This window comes from Caloenas nicobarica, chromosome 1 (assembly GCF_036013445.1).
Source record: "Caloenas nicobarica isolate bCalNic1 chromosome 1, bCalNic1.hap1, whole genome shotgun sequence".
Lineage (NCBI taxonomy): Eukaryota > Metazoa > Chordata > Aves > Columbiformes > Columbidae > Caloenas > Caloenas nicobarica.
In genome coordinates, this window is record NC_088245.1 from 112,497,796 (window position 1) to 112,518,205 (window position 20,410).

Genomic DNA, 20,410 nt, shown 5'->3' on the forward strand with positions numbered 1-20,410 from the left:
GCTGTACTTTTTTTTTTTTTTTGCAAGACTTTTACATACTTCGTGCTCTTCCACCAACTTAGTCATATTGTTTTAATTCTCTATGTAGAACTTTTATCCTCTTTTCTCTGTCACACTCTATCAGAAGATCTGAATATCAAGGTGTCTATCTCATATGACAGATCCTATATGAATGAACATCTATGACAGCTGCAGATCAACTAACATTAAGGTGAAATAAGTACAGATGACCTGGTGAAGTGGATGTCATTTCATGCAGATAAAAGGGTGAAAACCAGAAGCCAGAAGTCTCCTTTTTTATTAAACACTCTTGTTAGTCAATGCTCTATATGCTTTCACATGGCTGCTGTACAACCAAGAGGTCACATAATGTCAGATAAGAAAAGATTAACCATTGCATTAAAGCAACTAATCCTGGGATACAGAAGTCATTGAGAATTTAAGCCATTTATACACTTCTCTGTCCCATTGTTATCACAAGATTCAACCACACATCCATTGCTAATGGGCCCTAAAATTTTAAGGCTGATAAATGGCTACAAAATTAAAAGGCCTATAACAGAATCAGTTTAGTTAGTAGATATGATTGCTCTATAGTTTTTACTTTAACACTTATAGACCCGTAGTGGATAAATGATGTTAAGGTGAAAGTGATTGCATGGGTCCATGTCAAACACTGGGGCAACCTCTATCATAACATATGGAATAATTTTTGTTCATCCATGGTAGCAAGTAGATGAATTATTTCCTAGTCCTAATAAGCAATTTAGTCTTGTGGACAAGAAAAAGGAAGTACATAGAGTTCTAGTAACCCATCTGCAATGTATTCATAACCTCTGTGATTTTCATTGCCTAAATTTTACTTAAGTAGCTGTTGCAGATTTGAGTTTATAAACTGTTACTGCTTTGAATTGTAGCTACCTAAATGTCCACAGTTTGGACTATACTGAAGAACAAGAGGAGAAAAACTGCAGCATTTGGTCTTAATAATGAATGTATCATTCGGTTTCCATTGGGTTATAAAATTTCCTTAAACTCATGACATAGGTTTGTTTGTTTGATCTGATGCCTCCAGTAAGATGCATACGGATTTTTTTCCTAGTTCTAACACATGAATATTTTTTACCCTCTGCAGTAAACGGATGCTTGCCAGAGGGCTATGCAGACAGCTACTTTTTCTGCTAGCTGAAGGGCTCCACACCTACTGTATCCATCATGATACAGCTGTAATCAGCCAACTCATGTCCTCTTTCTTCCATTCACACCTGAGGACTGTTTAATTTTCTTTCTCTTTTTCTGTTCTATAAGCCCCTTAGCTTGGTTTACTTTCCTTATACTGTTTGTGTTGCTCTGCCTTTTATATCATCTTTTTGAGTTTTGTCTCATCCCAATAGCCTTGGTTTCTGACCCAGAGTACAAGATGAGTCAGTTTGACAGTGCAGTTAGTACCTAGAGTCGCAATAAGAAAGTCTGTGTCAATGGGGGCAACTGGAGCTTTAGGTTTTCTTGATGATACTTCGGGCTTGTGAGAGAAAATTATTTTAGGGAACTCAGCTGACAAAGTATCCACCCAAAATGTTTCAGTACCTTTTATCTGACAGTTTAGAACATCAGTACCTTAAAGCCCAGTCAATTTCTGCTTCTCCCTGCAGGAGGCTTATATCCATATCACTCAAATAACAGACACACACAACTTTGAGTCATTAAATACCAACATCCTTTTCAAAAAATGCATTTAAACATTCTGAGATGTTTCCAAAATACCTCTGTTCTTACAGAGCAGGAAGCCTAAGCTGCAGCTGGTAGAGTATCTGCTGTTGCGATGGAAACTTGGATGTGCCTCACAAGGAATTCTAGCTCTGGCAGTTGGCATTGCCACTGTTGCAGAACACAGCTCTTAGTAGATCAAAACATGAGTCAGAATTTTTGGCCAATTCAGTCTGAATACTGAAGGAAGACAAAAAAAAACACGCATATATGACAATTTTATTTAGCTTGCTTCTTCAGAGAATGGGATGACGGCTAAGTGGTTTTTGCATATTTTTTTTCCCCTCCAAGCTCCTTTTAGAAAATTCTAAATCATGAGGTTGAGTAACATGAACACAACACAATGTTCAAATACATGGAAAGAAATAAAAGAGAATATTTAAATGTGTAAATTAAATATCCAATGCCTCCCATGTATTGCTCCCTATGATCCAAAAACAGAATCCTCTTGTCTAGTTAATGTACTCTTGACTCTCAGAGCTTGATGGATTGTTTAGACCTTCTCCCTGTTTCCAAGGGGTAGGTCTTTCAAAAACAGAGACAGACAATTTTACCAATTTGGAAAACCTGTCTTAGGTGACTTTTAATGATGTTTTCAAGCCACATAATAAATAAATATTCCAAGTAGCACCTTAATGGAGGAGTAACATAAAGTACAACAATGAAAATGTGTCCTTTAAAATACTGGATGGTTTTAAATTACAGTTACAAGTAAGAATGGTGATCAGCTTTTTAACAGCTTAAAAGCAGCGAGAGTGATCCATGTTCAATGGATGCATTCTTGCTTTGCATGAAGTTTTAACAAATTTATTTGGTTTATACAGCCAGATTCTTGAATGGGGTAATAAATTATACTTGCATCTTCATTAAGGGAGAAATTTGGTGTTTGTTTTCCTTACAAGTCCATGAATTAGCTGGATAGCTAAGGGTCATTCTGTTCCAGAATTTACATTTCTAAGAATAATTTCTGATTTGATAGTTACTTTTATACCTTCCTTTTCAGGTTCACATTTTCTCTAGAAAATTGGACTATAGAATTCTTGGAATGAAGTTCCTCTTATTCCTTGCTCTTAAGCGTTTTATGTCCCCTGTTCTTGAACAGAAGAAAAGGGAACAGATATTAAGAAATCTAAAGAGAATGAGAAAATGTAGCCATCTTATTTGGAGATTCTGCCATACCTGATAAACATGAGAGTGTTGTAAATCAGTAATCAGCTCATAGATTCTGATAATGGAAACAAGAAAATGAATGTTTCCTCAGTGCTCTCTGTGGGATCCTCATTCAGTAGATCAGGGGTCAAATGCATTTACAAAACAGTAGGAAAGAAATTTTGCATTGTCACTGTGTGTTCCTGAGGAGTACTCAGCTTTACATACTCATTTACTGCCCACCTGGAAACTCTAATTAAAAAAAATAATAATTTTGAGTAATTTTGTCTTTGAGCCTAATTAAAGTTTGTAGTGAAATGTAGGAAAGAAGACGATGTTCCCTAGTCTCTCCTGCCTGGCATATCAACATCCAGCAGCAGAGAAAATAACAAGTTTCAGGAGAGCCCAAGCTAATGAAAGCTGTAGGTAGTGTAGAAGCAACATTTTGAACTGGAAATATGGGGGTTGAAGGCTAAGGTACACAAGTTATCAGTCTGTTAGGTTAAAGCATCCTTTATTCTATAACTGGAATGGTCACAGACTCATTTTAATTAAAGGTTGCAAAAAGTTTACCACTTCTACTTTAAAGCATGCTCAGATATGATAAATAGGTGGCTCTTGTTGTGGTGCTTGAGTTCCAATTTGGCATTTGCCTGTGGTGCTATATCATGATCTGTTCACCCCTGAGAACTGTCATAATAGTATCAGTCAGGAAGTTGATTGTCTAGTTTTACAGGTAAATACATAGAGCTCTTATTGCATTTTTACTTTAGGGGAATTTGTTCTCAAATACACAGTAGGACAGTAATGTTAGAAGGAGTTTGACAAAAGAGAGAGATAAACCTTTAGTACTAGAGTAAGGCAAATGCTTTCTAAATATTATAATTAATGGCTGAGGAAGTAGTAAAATTATCATGAACAGCTATAAAATACAAGCAAAACACAGTGATTTTTCTATCTTTTGCTTGGGATGAAAATAATGACTTAAAACCAATGTCATGTACGTTGACTTTGTTGCTGTTGTTGTTTTAGACTTTTATTTCTGGTTTTGTTGCATTACAGAAACTCAACTTACTGCATGAAAGTGTCCATTGCACTGACGGTGGGTGAAAATGACACTGGACTCTGCTACAATTCAAAGATGAAATATTTTGAGAAGGCTGAACTTAGCAAAAGCAAAGAAATCTCATGTCCTGAAATTGAAGATTTTTTATTTCCATTTAGGGAGCCTGAAATTCTGTGGTATAAGGTAAGGAATGCAAAAGATTTTCACCTTCAATAAGATATTATGCAATGTTCTGATGATTTTCATGACCTAACTATGATATGAAGTTTGAATTATTTTAAGATTTGTTAGGAATGAACAACAAAATCAAGGACAGGAAAGAATGAACTGAGAGATATTCAAATGCTTCCTTTGGTAAAATTTAGAGATGATGTTTTCTTAACATCTGTTTATGGATGTTAAAAAGAAGTGGCAGCTCCCTGCTAACAAGAGGGCTAGAAAAGAAAAGTATTACCAGTCTGGGCTGGTTTGATATGCTAAGGTAAAGCCATGTGAGCTGTTTATACAGCAATTGCTTGTGCTATATCAGGCTGAAGAGTGTGTTTCTAATAACTCAGATGTAAAATTTTTTGAACAAATATAAATACAGTAGCTATGCATGCTATTATCTGAATTAATGTCTTAATTTTGCAGCATAAAATTCAGCAAAGACTTCCAAAACTTCGGTCTTGACATACTAGCTTTTACTTGCAAATATCAGTGATTTCTTAGTTTTTATCAATATCTTTATTCATTATTGTTGACCGATTTCTAGGTCATTTCTTAGGAGCCAAGTTCTTTCAGATAGTGCTTCCTGTGGGTGGCTCACTAGAGCTTCTATAAAAAGTTACTTGAATTCTGGGTTTCTTACCATTTAGAGAAAATACTCAGTATCCCAGTACTGTAATGCCCACAATGTAAAGTCCTCAACAGTTTGGTAAATCTGAAATTTAGATTCTGTGTATTTTGTAGATGTAGATCTGTAGATGTCAGTGCATATAGGAAGCCCTATTTTAACTGTGTGTTTAATTATTTTTAAAAGTCTAATAATTTCCCTGATTACAGAAATGCATTTAAATATGGTCACAAGACTATGCTATCTAAGAAGTAAAAACATGTGGCCTAGAAGGATTCTGTCTGAATTAGCTGAAAGCATGTCTAAGATGGGATATATGTAAACCATTATTTGCTTATAGTTGTCTTGGATATTGCATTTGTAATACAAAATATACCTGTACTTTCATCTAATTTAAAACTATGGCTGGCTTCTTAAATAAGAACTCAAAAGACTGGCTTTTTAAGACTCATTGACAGTATTTGTGTGAATAAGCTAAAACAAACTCTGATACTTTAACATTTAAAAAAGCCCTTACTGTATAAAGAAAGATAAGATAATCAAGTAAAATACTTTGTGACAGTCCATCAAAAGACCTTTTGTTACGAAAAGTACCAATATCATTTTCCAATATCTTATATATATAATGGTTTGCAATTAAAAAAACAACAAAACAAAACCAAAAAAATACCACCAACAACAAAAAACCTAAACCCGCTAAAAATATTGAAATAATCAATTTCATACATTACATAGGTTCTTCAGGTGAAAATAAATTAATTATTTTAGGGACCAAACAAACATGCATGCAAAAATATATATTCTCTATCATAGCATAAAAAGTAATATTTTGGTAGTAAAAACTAAAATATTGACTTGTTTTTTGTAGATGCAAAAATCACTTATTGCTAAGAGTTTGGAGAACTTTGATTCTAAAATATTTTCAGAAAGAGATATATAACTTATCCTCATTTCTTCTCATTCTCATCTTCCGTTTCTCTATATTTTTTATTCATCAATTTCTTAAAAAAACTACAAGCTCTATCTACTGATAATATAACAGTCATGGATCACAGATATAATGACCAATAAGTAAATGAAATAGGACCGCCTCAGCAAACTAATGTCAAAAAAAACCACCAAAGTAATCAACTCCTTTTTCTCATCAGAGAGCAGATATTAAGTCAGCTGATAAAATTCTGTAGTCTCTTCCTTTTTAGGCAACACTTAACTGAACTGGATTTTCAAATATTTAATATGTGGAAAGCTCATAACTACCCTGAGCTCTTGCCTTGTCTCCTTAGCTTTGAGATGCATTGTCAACAGTGATTCAATTTAAGTGTAAGAACATAGTCACTGAAGTGTTATATTATCTTTAAACAGGAATGCAAGTCAAAGACGTGGCGATCAAGTATTGTATTTAAAAAGGACACTCTTGTCATTCGGGAAGTTAGAGAGGATGACATTGGAAATTACACTTGTGAGTTAAAATATGGATTCTTTGTTGTCAGAAGAACTACGGAATTAACAGTGACAGGTAATTACAGCCTCTTGCTATCTCTTATCTTTAGAAAAAACATTTAATATTGTGATTTCAGTTGTGCATATTTGAGTCATCATAGCTACATAAACAGGTTTTGCACAAAACTTTGCCATGTGCCTAGACATGAACAGTTGATACATCAAAGCTGTCCATACTACTTCACAGTAGTATGTGTAACATTTTGAACAAGTCTGAGTTCTGGTCTGTTGCAAAAGCTTGTGGGTACATCTTGGTTTTGAATGGAAAATGTGGACAAGGCACAGGTAACTTCAGCAAGAAGTAATAGAAGATCATTAAGGCTGTCGTACGTCTTCATGTGGTTAAATGCCTTGGGACATAAGAACAGCTGTAGCTATAACCCAATAGCAGTACCTCTAATTACCTTTGGACATGAGAATATCTCAATTAAGAAGATGTTTTTAAATAATCTGCATTTAAAACTGCCATATTAATACATAAAATCAATCATAGATGAAAACAAAATGTATACCACACTAGTAATGTCTACAGTGTCAGAGCAGTATGAATAACGGTCCATTAAATTTTCAATTCCCCACCAGACCTCTAACCTCTGGTTTACAAACGTGTAAAGAATATAGCTGAACATTATACTTAAGGTGGAACATTAGCCTCTAGAATTATAGGATGACATTGGAAGAAAGGAGTACATCACAACCTATGTAATGCACTGTAGTTCCACTGTATATTCCCTAAAAGAAAGCAGAAACAGAATTTTTCACTGGAGGTGAAATAGATTCATATGCTTGACAAAGATGCTTCCACTGTTACTGAATCTTCTAGGTACCAAATAAAGCAAGAAACAAAGCTTAGAGAAGGAGTTCTGTGGGTTTTTCTTGTTCCTTTTTAGTATTTAATATATAAATTTATTGCACACTGACTACTAGTAGCAGTACTTGTCTCTTAGGTTGAATAGTAATAGTTTCCTTTTATGGTGAAAAGTTTGCTTTCTGTTTGGATGGTTCCCATTTGCCCTCCACATTATCAGAAATTATAGTGAATTATGGTTTGTAATTTTCTTCTAGTAGATTAGTCTGGAAATCCTATTGTTTATGTTGTTTTGAGAGAATTCAAGTAATCAATCATAGTTATTCAAGCTCAATATCCAGGATCTCTTAATAATTTTCCTTTTGTGTGGAATAGATTTATTTGGTCAGTACAGACAATTACTGTCTAGTGATTAACCTCACAGTAAACATCCATATGCTCTGATTGACTCTCACATAAAGAAAGCAGAGACAGAGTTTTCAAGAATTCGATACGTACCAGAAGGAAGTTGTCGATTATCTTTTTCAATATATGATACAAGGGTTCAAAAAGTATGTATGCCCTCAGTCCTCAGGTGATCCCTTCTGTTGCTGCGGTTGGTGGCTCCACTGCAGAGCAGTATTCCAAACAGACTTAGGCTGACAGAAAGGAGAAAGAAAAAAGCATTGGCTCCAGATGTATGTTACTATTTCTAGTATTAGTTAAAAAAATATAATTCATCACTTGCAGTGTAGGTAGGAGTTCAGTATTTAACGTTTAACTAGACAAAAAGACACTTGACTGATTTTGATGTGCTAAAAATGAATGACTGCACAAGGAGAGGGTTATACATTTTCCAACTGTGCAAACCCTGGCTCTTATCCTGCTGGGGGACTTCAACCACCCTGACATCAGCTGGAAAAGGAGCGTGGTGAGCTGTAGGCAATACAGGAGGTTCCTAGAGTATGTTAAACATAACTTCTTAAGCCAGGTAATAGACAGCCCTGCCAGAGGGGATACGATACTGGACCTTATGGTCATGAATGCAAGTGAGCTAATTGTTGATGTCAAGATTGGAGGCAGCGTGGGCTGCAGGGATCATAGACTGGTGCAGTTCACAGTCTTGAGGGATGTGGGTCAGGGGAAGAGTAAAGTCATGACCCTGAGTTTTAAGAAAGCCAACTTCCAGCTCTTCAAGGAGTTAGTCAATAGGACCCCCTAGGCAACTGCCCTCTGGGACAAGGGAGCAGAACAGAGCTGGCAGATCTTTAAGGACACTTTCCATAGAGCCCAAGAGCTTTCAATCCCCAAGTGTAATAAATCAGGAAAGGAAAGCAAGAGACCAGCATGGATGAGTCAGGACCTGGTGGTCGAACTTAAGGAGAAGAACTAAATGCACAGGCAGTGGAAGCAGGGACAGGTATCCTGGGAAGAGTATAGGGACAGTGCCCAGTTGTGTAGGGAATGGCATCAGGAAGGCCAGGGCATGGCTGGACGTGAACTTGGCAAGAGTTGCAAAGAATGGTAGGAAGGGCTTCTACAGGTATGTTAGCCAGAAGAGAAAGGTTGAAGAAAGGGTGCACCCCTGATGAACACGACTGGTAAACTGATAACAGCAGAAGAGGAGAAGGCTGAGGTACTCAATGATTTTTTTGCCTCGGTCTTCACTGGCAGGCTTTCTTCCCACACCACTCAAGTGGATGGACTGCAAGACAGTGACTGGGGGAGAAAAGTCCCTCCCACTGTAAGAGAATCATAGAATCATAGAATTGTAGAATGTCCTGAGTTGGAAGGAACTCAGAAGGATCAACAAGCCCAACTCCTGTCCCTGCCTAGGACAACCCCACAGTTCACACCATGTGTCTGAGAGTGTTGTCCAAATGCTTCTTGAATACTCTAGGCTTGGAGCCATGACTACCTCTCTGGGGAGCCCGTTCCAGTGCTCCACCACCCACTGGGTGATGAACCTTTACCTAATATCCAACTTAAACCTCCCCTGTCACATCCTCCTGGTTCATGACCACCTGAGGAACCTGAATATACATAAGCCCATGGGACCTGACAAGGTGCATTCCAGAGTCCTGAGGGAATTGGCTGATGTAGTTGCCAAACCACTCTCCATGATATTTAAAAAGGCATGGCAGTCAAGTGAAGTCCCCAGTGACTGCAAAAAGGGCAACATTGCAGCCATTTTTAAAAAGGGTAGAAAGGAGGATCCTGAAAACTACTGAACTATCAGCCTCACCTCTGTGCCTGGGAGTATCATGGAACAGATCTTCCTAGAATCTATTCCAAGGCATATGGAAGACAGGAAGGTGATTTGGGACAGCCAGCATGGCTTCACTAAGGGCAAGTCATAGTGGCCTTCTATGATAGAGTGACTACATCAGTGAACAAGGGAAGGGCTACAGATGTCATCTCTTTGGACTTTTGTAAGGCCTTTGACACAGTCCCCCACAACATCCTTCTCTGTAAATTGGAAAAATAAGTATTTGATGGATGGACTGTTTGGTGGATGAGGAATTGGTTGGATAGTCACACCCAGAGAGCAGTGGTCAACAACTCAATGTCCAGATGGAGTTCAGTGATAAGTGGTGTCCCTCAGGAGTCTGTATAGGGACCAGTACTCTTCAATATCTTCATCAATGACATAGTGGGATTGACTGCACCCTCAGAAAGTTTTCAGATGACACCAAGCTGAGTAGTGCAGTTGACAAACCTGAGGGATGGGATGCCATCCAGAGGGACCTGGACAAGCTCAAGAAGGACCTATGTGAATGGCCAAGGGCAAGGTCCTGCCTCTGGGTTGGGGCAACCCCCAGCACCAATACAGGCTGGGGGGTGAAGGGATTCAGAGCAGCCCTATGGAGAAGGACTTGGGGACACTGGTGGACAAAAAGCTGAACAAGACCTACCAATGTATGCTCACAGCCCAGAAAGCCAACTGTATCCTGGGTTGCATCAAAAGAAGCATAGTCATCAGGTTAAGGGAGGTGATTCTGGCCTTCTACTCTGTTTTCATGAGACCCCACCTGGAGTCCTGCATCCAGCTCTGGAGTCCTCAGTACAGGAAAGACATGGACCTGTTGGAGAGGGGCCAGAGGAGACCACAAAGATGATCAGAGCACTGGAGCACCTCTGGTGTGAGGACAGGCTGAGATAGGGTTGTTCAGCCTGGAGAAGAGAAGGCTCTGGGGAGACGTTATTGCAGCCTTTCATTACTTAAAAGGCTTCTATAAGAAAATTTGGGACAGACTTTTTAGAAGGGCCTGCTCTGCTAGGACAAGGGGTGTCCTGTTCCAACAGATGGGATGAGGGATGAGTTAACTCTGAAAGTGACATGCGCACTGACTCGACAGTTGAGATGAGATGTGAGTTAACTCTGGGTTAATTCTGCGCGGTTATGTGAAGTGAATGACAGACCATCAGTCCAGGGGTCCAATTCGATTATGAGTTTTACTAAAAGCACATGGTGGAAATACTAATTACAGCGATTAGTGACTTGGCAAAAGTATTTTATGATATCACAGAACTGAGAGAGTGGTAGAGAGAGAAGGAAAACTAAGGTATGAGAGAGAGAGAGAGTAAGATATCACCACTCACGGAAGCAGAGACAAAGAAATACGGATATAGAAAAAAGGAGAGAAGGAAGGAGTAGAGAGAAAGGAAGAAAGAAAAGGGTGAGGGATCCAGCCATTCTTATGGCTCCACAGCATGGATGACGAGACTTGTCTGAGGATGTGTGGGCTCTGGTGTCCTGCAGAGAGGATGCTGGGGTTTGTAGGTCAGGAGCGCAGCTTCCTCCGGTGTCTGGTCCAGTTCCTGCGGCGAGGCTGGTGGGCGGAGGGTCCTAAGGGTGGTGGGTTCCCTACCAGTGCTGTTTTAGGTGAGCTTTTTTATAGCCCTCCGAGTAGAGGAAAGTCTGAGGGGAAGGGGTGATTGCGAAAGATTGACAAGTCTTGGCAAGTTTGGGCCATTTTGAAGGGTCTCAGCTTTTCCCCTTTGTGTGCCAAGCTGGGCGTATCAGAAGATGGAGCTATGTGCCCTCCGGCATGTCCCCCACCTCTGGTATCAGCCAGCCAGCCTGGGCTGTGGCTCATTAGCTTGTCGTTGATATGTAAATCGCAGATCACCCTGTACTGAATGTGTCATCTCCTGCTACAATGTTTGAGGCATGATTCCTTTTAGCCTTTGACAATCCTGGGGCTGGAGGAACTAGTTTTGCCACAGTGTTTCGGCAATGATCCTTATCAATACACAACAAGGGGTATTGGTTTTAACCTAAAAGAGTGTATATTTAGACTCTATAGAAGGAAGAAATTTTTTACAATGAGGGTGGTTAAACACTAGCCCAGATAGCCCAGAGAGGTGTTAGATGCCCCATCCCTGGAAACATTCAAGGTCAGGTTGGATGGGGCTCTGAGCAACTTGATCTGGGTGAAGATGTCCCTGCTTTGCAGGGGGCTTGGACTAGGTGACCCTTAAAGGTCCCTTCCAAACCAAACTATTGTATGATTCTAGGATTCTACGTAAGAACAACCTCTAAATCAGTAAACTGCTTGGGTAGTACTGCAGGTCTTCATACCATCTGTGTGATATTATGTGACTAAACAGAACAGGTTTACTCATAATACTACTGATTTTGTGCTACATCTGTACATTTAATCAATGCTTTAGAGGAAAAGATTCAAGGTTTAGGTGTCTGTCTTAGGCTTTTTCTGTGAGCTGAAAAACAGTTTGGGTTGTCAAGATGTACATTATGGAATATATAGAATAAATAAGGGATGGAATAGAGTGTTTGCTTGTTTAGAAAAAGGAATTAAACTACAATTCAGGAACTGAAAAATAAATGTTCCAAATGTGAAAGTTTAAGTAGAAAATTAAATTGATAGTTGATTGCTTTACTGCATTAATGAAAACATAATTAATTGAAACCAAAGAAATTATGTATCTTTGTGACGGACAGTCTCCAACATGCCTCCAGGCAGTATCAATAAATGATGACATTTGTATGAACCATTGCTTAGAACAAATTCCATCAATAAATCCCAGCTCCACAAGGAGTGAAAAAACTATTTTGAAGACATTTGATATTTCTCTGCCAAACATACGTTTTAGTTTGAATAAAAGAAATTTAGAAATGTGAGTAGGAATTACGAGTTTGCCTCAGAGTTTCCAAAACATATAGGAACTTGTAATGTGTTTATCAACTTGTAACGTGTTTATCAAAATGTCATTTATGAAAAAACCCTCTCTGTATTCATTAGCATTAGCTTGTGGGGCAATGGTGGGTATGCCACCATCATACACCCATCATTAGAAAAGACAGTCACTTTGTTTTTTTCCATTTTCTGTGTGCAGTAGGATTGGAACTTGGACTTTCTACATTTCCTTCCCGTAATATGCTACCTTTCCTCTAGAAACAGAAAAAACCACCAAACCAAACAAAATTGCTGCAATAAATCCAGGAGGCAGATGTTATATATAAAGAGAGAGATTTGTAGTATTTCACAGAAGCTGAAGATCCACCTTTATGCATCATTACCATTGCCTAGTAAGAAATCAAATGGTTAATTATTTTGCTAAGAAATCATAGATATCTGTTTGTTGGCATAACAGGATTCAGTGTATTACGGAGAGACCAGGACTGAATTAAAGCTGTATTTTTGTCCTTCCTTCTACCTAGCAGAGGCAAGGAGAAACAGGCAGAATATCCAGGGAGCAGTTACACAATCATAGGGATATTCTCCAGTTACCTAAAATTTTCTTATTCCTTTGTCTCTCCAAAACTCAGAATGGAATGAAGAAGATAAAAATTATTATTTTGGAAGGTAACCTTATTTATATTGTAGCTCTGAACGATTTGTACTGAAAACGTTTATTCAGATTGGAAACTAAATTTGGGCCCAAGCAGTCAGTTTTTCAAACGTCTCAACATTATTTGTTGCAAACAGCCTTTTTTTTTTTTTTTTTCCCAAATGATAATGTAGGTGTTCTATAAACAAAATCAAAAGAAAAAAGTGTTAAGACTCCAGGAGAATGATCCTTTGCTGATTTTGTGGGGTAGGAGTGATGCTAAATCTTTCTCTCACAGACTTCTTATGTTACTTTATGTAAATAATGTATCTGTTGTTTCACACACGTTTGCATCTCTGATTCTAAAGTCACAGACACCAAAATCTACCTAAATTAGAATGGCAGACCTAATACTAAGGTGACATCTGCACATAGCTACATGGGAATGTATCCCATAAGTATGTTGAAACTACAGTGATATTTGAGTGACCTGAAGTTCCTGGTGATTTTTAAGACAGGATTGGATTGTTCTCTTAATAAAAAAGGAATAATAACATAAATCTTACTGAAGAAGAAAAAAATAGAATGTCTTCAGACAATATGAGAAGGGATAGAAACAGTTTTCTTGAACTTGTAAACAATCATAAAAAGCTCTCTTTCTAGTATTTAAACATAGGAATTAGGGTAGAAGGTAGAACACCTTAACAAGAGTTTTTTGGAAGAAAAAGGCCATATGTGTAATCAACTGCAATAATGTAAATTAACTAGCAGCTCCTGGATTACCTTAGGCAGGGAGGGTGAGCCAGCTAGGGCATCAGTGGGACATGACAGCAGCCTACCTTCCTCACCTCTCCTCTCTGGACTACTGTCACTAACTTCAAGATCTCCTTTATTTTTCCACACAATGCACTTTCGCAGCCTTGCTGTCTCCTGTAAAGGAAACCATTGCTACTATTACAGAATATTAAACTGGGTATATACTTATATAGACACATTATTTTCAGTATTGATGTTGTGTATTCTTATTATGATAACCTCGGTGCTTCACACCTTACATACCTATGTGCCTCATAGTGGAATACGGAATGACTCATATAGCCGTTGAAAATCCCAAAGCCATGGAAAAAGATGATTTTCTGTTCTTTTAAAGAATGAGAAAACACGTTGCCCTTTCTTAGCTGAAATTATAAGGACTGAATGCGACCTTAGGTACACCTTTAAAGTAACAACCATATTTAGTGCTCACATTTTTGGTTTTATGAGAAAAGTCTTGTTAATGGCATTGACATTGCACTAACATTTGTAAATAATATACAAAATTGTCAGATGTTATGTACCCATTCCTTATCAAGAATAAGTATATACTTCTCTTCTAGAGTATGATTTAGGCTTATAATATAGGTGTATCTTTCAGGTTTTTATTAGGATAATTCTTTTTGCTTGGATTTTAATATCATTTGCAAGATCTGTATCTCACACTGAAAATGTATTATAATATAAATTATTTGAATCAATTTCCTTATTGTTCTAAGATATGCTTAGAAATTATATGCTTTGCAAAATACAAACTATGCACTGATTATTCTAGCTTGTAACTAATGAAAACATTCACATAAACAGCATAATTGGTGGTTCTTGTTTTCCGGTTATGTAATTATATGTTCTAAAAAGTCCTGCAATGTATAAAACCATTTTAGACATTTATACCTTCAGGTTGGTCAGATTAGCAATTTTTTTCTTTTATATGTGGAATTTTAATTAAGGCATACCTACTTTCTGTGATATACTTAATTAAGAGTATGTTCAGGCTTGGGAAAGAATCATATTTCAACAGCATAGTATTAATTTAGTCATAGTGCACAACATGGGTCGAAAATATTTTCCAGCAGTGATTGCTTTTAATTAAATGTTGGGTTTAATACATTGTTTTTGTTACTTATATTACCAAGACATTTGAAAGCACTAGCTTTTTCTGCTTTTGCAGAATTTCTCTCAGGTCAAATGAAGTCCACTTTGGGTCTAAGAGAGAGGATATATGTCCCCACTGCAATATCAAATAGCTCTCCACAATGAACACCATAAAGCAAACAGACCTCATCAGCCTTGCAGTTGGAGCATTACTTATTTAATTACTCCATGCCTTTTTTAGTTTTAAATATTAAAATATTTTTTGCCTTCTCATATATAAGTGAGAAGCCCTTACACCTCGCAGATGGAATCAGAGCTGATCAGTAGGTTCTTACTCCTGAAGCCTTTTCTCAGACATACTCTTTATTGTCTTTATTCATTATTAGTCCCCTTAAAGTCCCCTTGAAAACAAGTCCTGCTGGAATGAGCATAGTTTTAGATTTAGAAATTCGAGTGTGTCCACAACTGAGCTGATGCTCATTCTTTTTGTTACTCATGAATTTAATTCAACTCCAGAACATATTCAGATAGAAATTCTATTTACCATTATTCTCTGAAAAGACTAATAATATATAAAGCAAACAATAGACTCATTATGAAAGCAGCATGTTTAAAATACCAACCTAGCATTTTTATAATACATAAAATCCTGTAGGTTTGACAAATTCATGGCTAAAGAGTGGGTTGGATTTTTTTTTTTTGAATTAGAAATGAGTGATCTTCTTTTGTGATGCAATCATTTTTGTAAGGCTGAAAAAAGAAGGTTCAAAATTAATCTCCTGTGTGCATTTGAGTAATAATAATCAGAATGGTATGTAGAGATTTGATTAAAACATTCTCTATAAATGCTCATTTTACATATTCATTGTAAATGGGTTTAGTGAGGTATTCAAAAACAGCCTTATACAAAGACAGTGATGAGCAATGCTTCTTGTATTTTACTTCAAAATAATTGCAAACGATGCCACGTAATTTATGTTAGGGGTTGAAATTATAAATAAAACCAACTTGAGCAACTTAGTGAAAGAACAGATGCATAAGGGAGACAGATTCCCAACTGTATTTTGAACCTTGCTGCTTGTGGTCTTCTGACATTTCTACCTTTGTGATATGCCAAATCAGGGTGTCCACAAAGGTCAGCTTTAAGAAGTGGAGATTATTCCCATCTGTGGTCACTAGAGAGAGAGAAGCTCCTCTAGACAGTAATTCAGAGAAGCAGGCAGAGTTGAGTGTTCAGAACATATTTTATAAGACAGTCTCTATGGACTGTAGAAGGAGTAGAGTTTCCTTTGCCTAAAACAAGATCTGAGGAATAACTTGTTCCTTTTGGGTGATGCATTTACATGCTTGTCATTCTGGACAAAGTCCTAATTCATGCATAACATACCTTCTATAATGTACTCTCCTTATTTACTGTCTTTTTCTGTTATTTGTCAAAAAATCCTCCAGGACATGGCCCCTATTGCTGATTTTTCTTATGCTTTTTACACAAGTACACCTTGTTTAGCACTTCCCTTGCTATAACCTATGTCAACCTCTCTGCCTGATAGTGTATCTTCAGAAGAGAAGTGGTCAGTCTCATAGCTTTTTGTGTAAAAACAAAACATTACTTACAAAGCCATAAGACATATTAGAAAGTTTTGTGTTTAGTATGTAAAGTTTCAGTATTTACAAGCTTATTTTAATGATCCTTTTTCACTGTGTGTCATGCCCATTGATGCCCCTGCTTATCTCATACAACGTTAACAAATGGAAAAAATATGTGCCAATTGTGATAGTTACTTGGGCAGATGCTACAAAACAATGTAATTGATCGTGCAGTCGTGACTTCTGTTGGAGTCCTGTACGCCCTGTTGACAATATGGTGCCAGCGAAAGTTTAGGGAACATTTAAATATGAGGTTATCAGTAGAAGAAATCTTACTCCCTGACAAAAATGAAGAATTCCACTTAAATTAGGTATTATCTAACAAGTACAGTGTGTTGCTGTGTGTACCACTGTTAAAAATAAGATATTTTTTCTTATTTCTGTCCATAGTGTTGTCACTAGGAAAATGATGGCTTTTAAAACTTATCTTAGATTTTTTTTTCCTGCTGATCTTTTTTCAATTGTGGCTTTGTGTTTAAGGTTAAAAACTAACATAAAAAATAATAGCTCAAAACAAATTTGGTTTTTACATCAACTGAGAAAAAATCAGGGAAATGTCATTTCTTGGTGTGATGGAAGTTTGTTTTTGTAAGTCAGTTTCCCTTTCTTCATAAGTCATAAACATTTTTAATAGATGTTACCATGGTGCTGCTTCTCATTGTTTCAGTTTAGTGAGGTGAAGATTTTAAGACGATCCGCATTCTACAGAGAGAAAGAAACTATAGACAAAAATGTTTATCACAAAACTGTGACAACTAGAGACATAAAAGACTTATAAACCCTTACTTCAACAAGAAGTTACAAAAATTAAATAAATCTGTTCTTAAGGCACCCAAGATGCCTGTAAAGCAACCTTTTAAAATGTAGTTAAATGACATTCAGTGTTAATGTTTTGCATTATTGCCATGGAATCGGAAGACTTCATTTTACTTTAACGTTCCTCTAGAGTATGTTAAGTCCAACAATATTGTTCTAACCAATCATTTATCATTTCCCTAGCTTTTCTTTGAAAAAGTTAGAAAACCTACGTGTACAGTAGAGTCTTCCAGGATGATATTTTAATAAACTAGAATATAAAATGTACAAGTACAGTAACATATGGACCTTGTGTTGCCTCCATCCTTAAAAACAATCTGTACACATCCTTAAAACAGTCTGTACACAATTACACTAACTGGATATTTAGCTTTAACCTAGAGGTCAGTTTTCCATTGTTTTCAACATCTTTCAGTTATCTTAGTCAAATTCTTAACTCAGAGCTATTAAGTGAAATGATATTGGTAGTACCTATGTTCAGCAAGAAATTCCGGAAAATACATATATCTGAAATCATTGCAATTGTTATTGCAGGCAGATAAACTTTGTTTAAAGAAGAAGAAGAAAATGTCTCATTTTTACTGCAGCATTACCTGCTTGGGTACAGTGTTAAGGGCATAGTAGCCTCAAAATCATGTAGAAAATATCTCAGATGTATTCTACTGTATTGAAAGTACACTTACCTTAAAGAATATTCAGGTCTGGAGACAACCTCAGAAATACTGTCCTCTGCCCTTCGCAACCCCCAAAAAAGTGATCAGGCTTCTTTTCATGTTGTTGCCTCACAGTGTTAATTAACCATCTAAAATACCACAGTATATTATAAAACAAAACAAACAAATAAACAAAACCACTGAAAAACCAACCAACCAACCAACCAACCAACCAACCAACCAACCAACCAACCAACCAACCAGCCAGTGTATATCAAATTTAAGCAGCAAGTTTTTCTTGGAATTCTTTTACGTGTGTCAATCAAGAATGAAATCTTGGTTTCTTTGAGTTCAGTGGCAGTTTGCCCATTGACTTAACAGAGCAGATCTTTCATCTTTTGACTTTTTTGTTAAGAAATATGAGAACTGGAGTTCATTTTAAAAAGTGAAATTAGGTTTAAAACCAAACCAAAACAAACCTGCAAATCAGCTTGTTGTTTTATTCTCTCATGGGATTTCTTTCAATTACTTATTCATTTACTTTTTAATAAGAAATATTAAAACACCTTAATCATGTTTTAGTAACAGGAGGAAAGTCATGATAGCTGCATAGTGTCCATCCAAACCAGAGTGAACAGTAGATGAAATCTCTTTTATGATAATAAAAGAGGAAAACCTGCCAATCTATGTCTACATGATTCTAAAATACAGATTTTCATTTTGGATCTGGCTGAAACTATAGATCTTCTTCATTTACTCGCTTCGTAAGTAGTTTGTTCCTATTCTTACTGGAATCAGTATGGATGAAACACCTCCTGACTTAATGGAAAAAGTTAAGGGCTAAAATAAAACAGTCAAGAGAACAAATTTTCTATTCTAGAGTACTTTATCCGAAAAGTTTAAAAATGAAAGATATATGAAAAGGAATAGGTATGGATAAATCAAAATTATATCATAATTTAACTTCTGATGTTTTACTTAACTGTGTGAGAGCTTAATATAGGAAAACAATTCCATCAACTTATTTTTTTTCTGTGGAATGTTGATAACACACAGTAATTGTTTGAATATGAGAAAGAAATCGGAACAAGCAATGACATTTTTCATTTCTTTAATACAGTTTTTCTTTTCACTTTGGAGTATTATATTCACATCCAGAACTGCATTAATTTAAAAATATGAGATATAACTTCATGAAAGCAAGATTGAGGAGTGATATAAATCAGTGGATTTCCTCCATATTCTTTAAACAAAGTGGAAAGAGAGAAGCTAGAATAGAAAGATGTCTGTGAGTTTTCTCCCTTTCTAAATAATTCTGTCTCTCCTTACTGCACCCTTCCCATGTTAAGCAAGATGATGATATTTCTTCAGACAGCATATGACAAGAAACAGTCTCAGTCCTTAATAAGCTTATACTTAATCTTAACTTAATAAGTTTATGGAGTCAACAGTTACGCAGCATAATTTTACCCAAGATGTGGGAGGTTTATTTATGGTAAGTATATGATCTGTTGTGTGTTTTTTCTCTAGAGGTAAGATTCCTCTCACTTTAATACTTGCAGCCATCTGCATATGAGCTAGTTTCTCTTTATACCAGCTCCATGGCATGACTTGTCTCCTCCTAATGCTTGTGTGAAATACCAGATGAATTGTGTTATACAAAGTCCCACTTCAACCTCTTGACTATCAAAGGAGCGTTAGATGACAAACTCAAAAATACATTTATAATATAGGCACCTAAATTATATGAATCTTACTCTAAGGTTTCATAGTTGTTTTGTTTATAATCTTTGGAAATGGTAAGCTACCTCTACGTAGTATTTTGTTGTTATAAAACAAGTCTGAAAATTAATGACAGCTTTTTGAGGCAGACAGGAACAAATTTGTAGTAGAAATGTTACTTGTTTTTTAGACTGACATGTACAGCTGAAAAAAATAAGCAAGCTTTTGGGTGTACCAGGCTGTCTTCAGATCTCAGGGGCTTAATATACCAGCTGGTCTAACAAAATCTATTGCTTCTACCTTGTTTTATCTAAGCCATCATGTCTACAACAACATTACTGTTCCTGTTTTTTATAGTATTATGTTTTCTTGGGATGGAAGCACAGCATGCATTTCTTTAAGCTAGCTGCATTTTTCAAAATAAATATAAGTGTTTTTTATTAAAATATTACTGTTTTGATTCATTTTGGCAGCTAGAATAAACTGGGCTTCACACGTAACACAGAGTCTACCCTTTTCCATCTTGTGCTTTCTTTGAAAGTGATGATTGTGGTTGCAAGAAAACGGAAAGCTTTCCTTTTCTATTTCACTATTCTAAATACAACTCAAACTAAACATAAAGAAAATTGAGTCCTCTCTGAAAACAAAGGGTTCAGTTTGGGAGGTGCAGAACAACAGTTTCATTAGTAAGTAGGTGGGTTACGATGTTTCAGTATAGAGATGGTAAATTTGTTTTAAATTGCTACCTCTGTTCACTACTTACT

General features: G+C 36.5%; 1 protein-coding gene across 1 annotated transcript in view; it reads left to right on the forward strand.

The window, feature by feature from the left end:
* The window catches only part of IL1RAPL1 (interleukin 1 receptor accessory protein like 1), a 736,319-nt gene that overhangs the window by 451,048 nt on the left and 264,861 nt on the right, over positions 1-20,410 (forward strand). The window contains exons 5-6 of the mRNA XM_065652835.1: positions 3,979-4,165; positions 6,180-6,333. Coding sequence (XP_065508907.1) covers positions 3,979-4,165; positions 6,180-6,333 — 341 coding nt within the window. The remainder of the gene's footprint in view (positions 1-3,978; positions 4,166-6,179; positions 6,334-20,410) is intronic.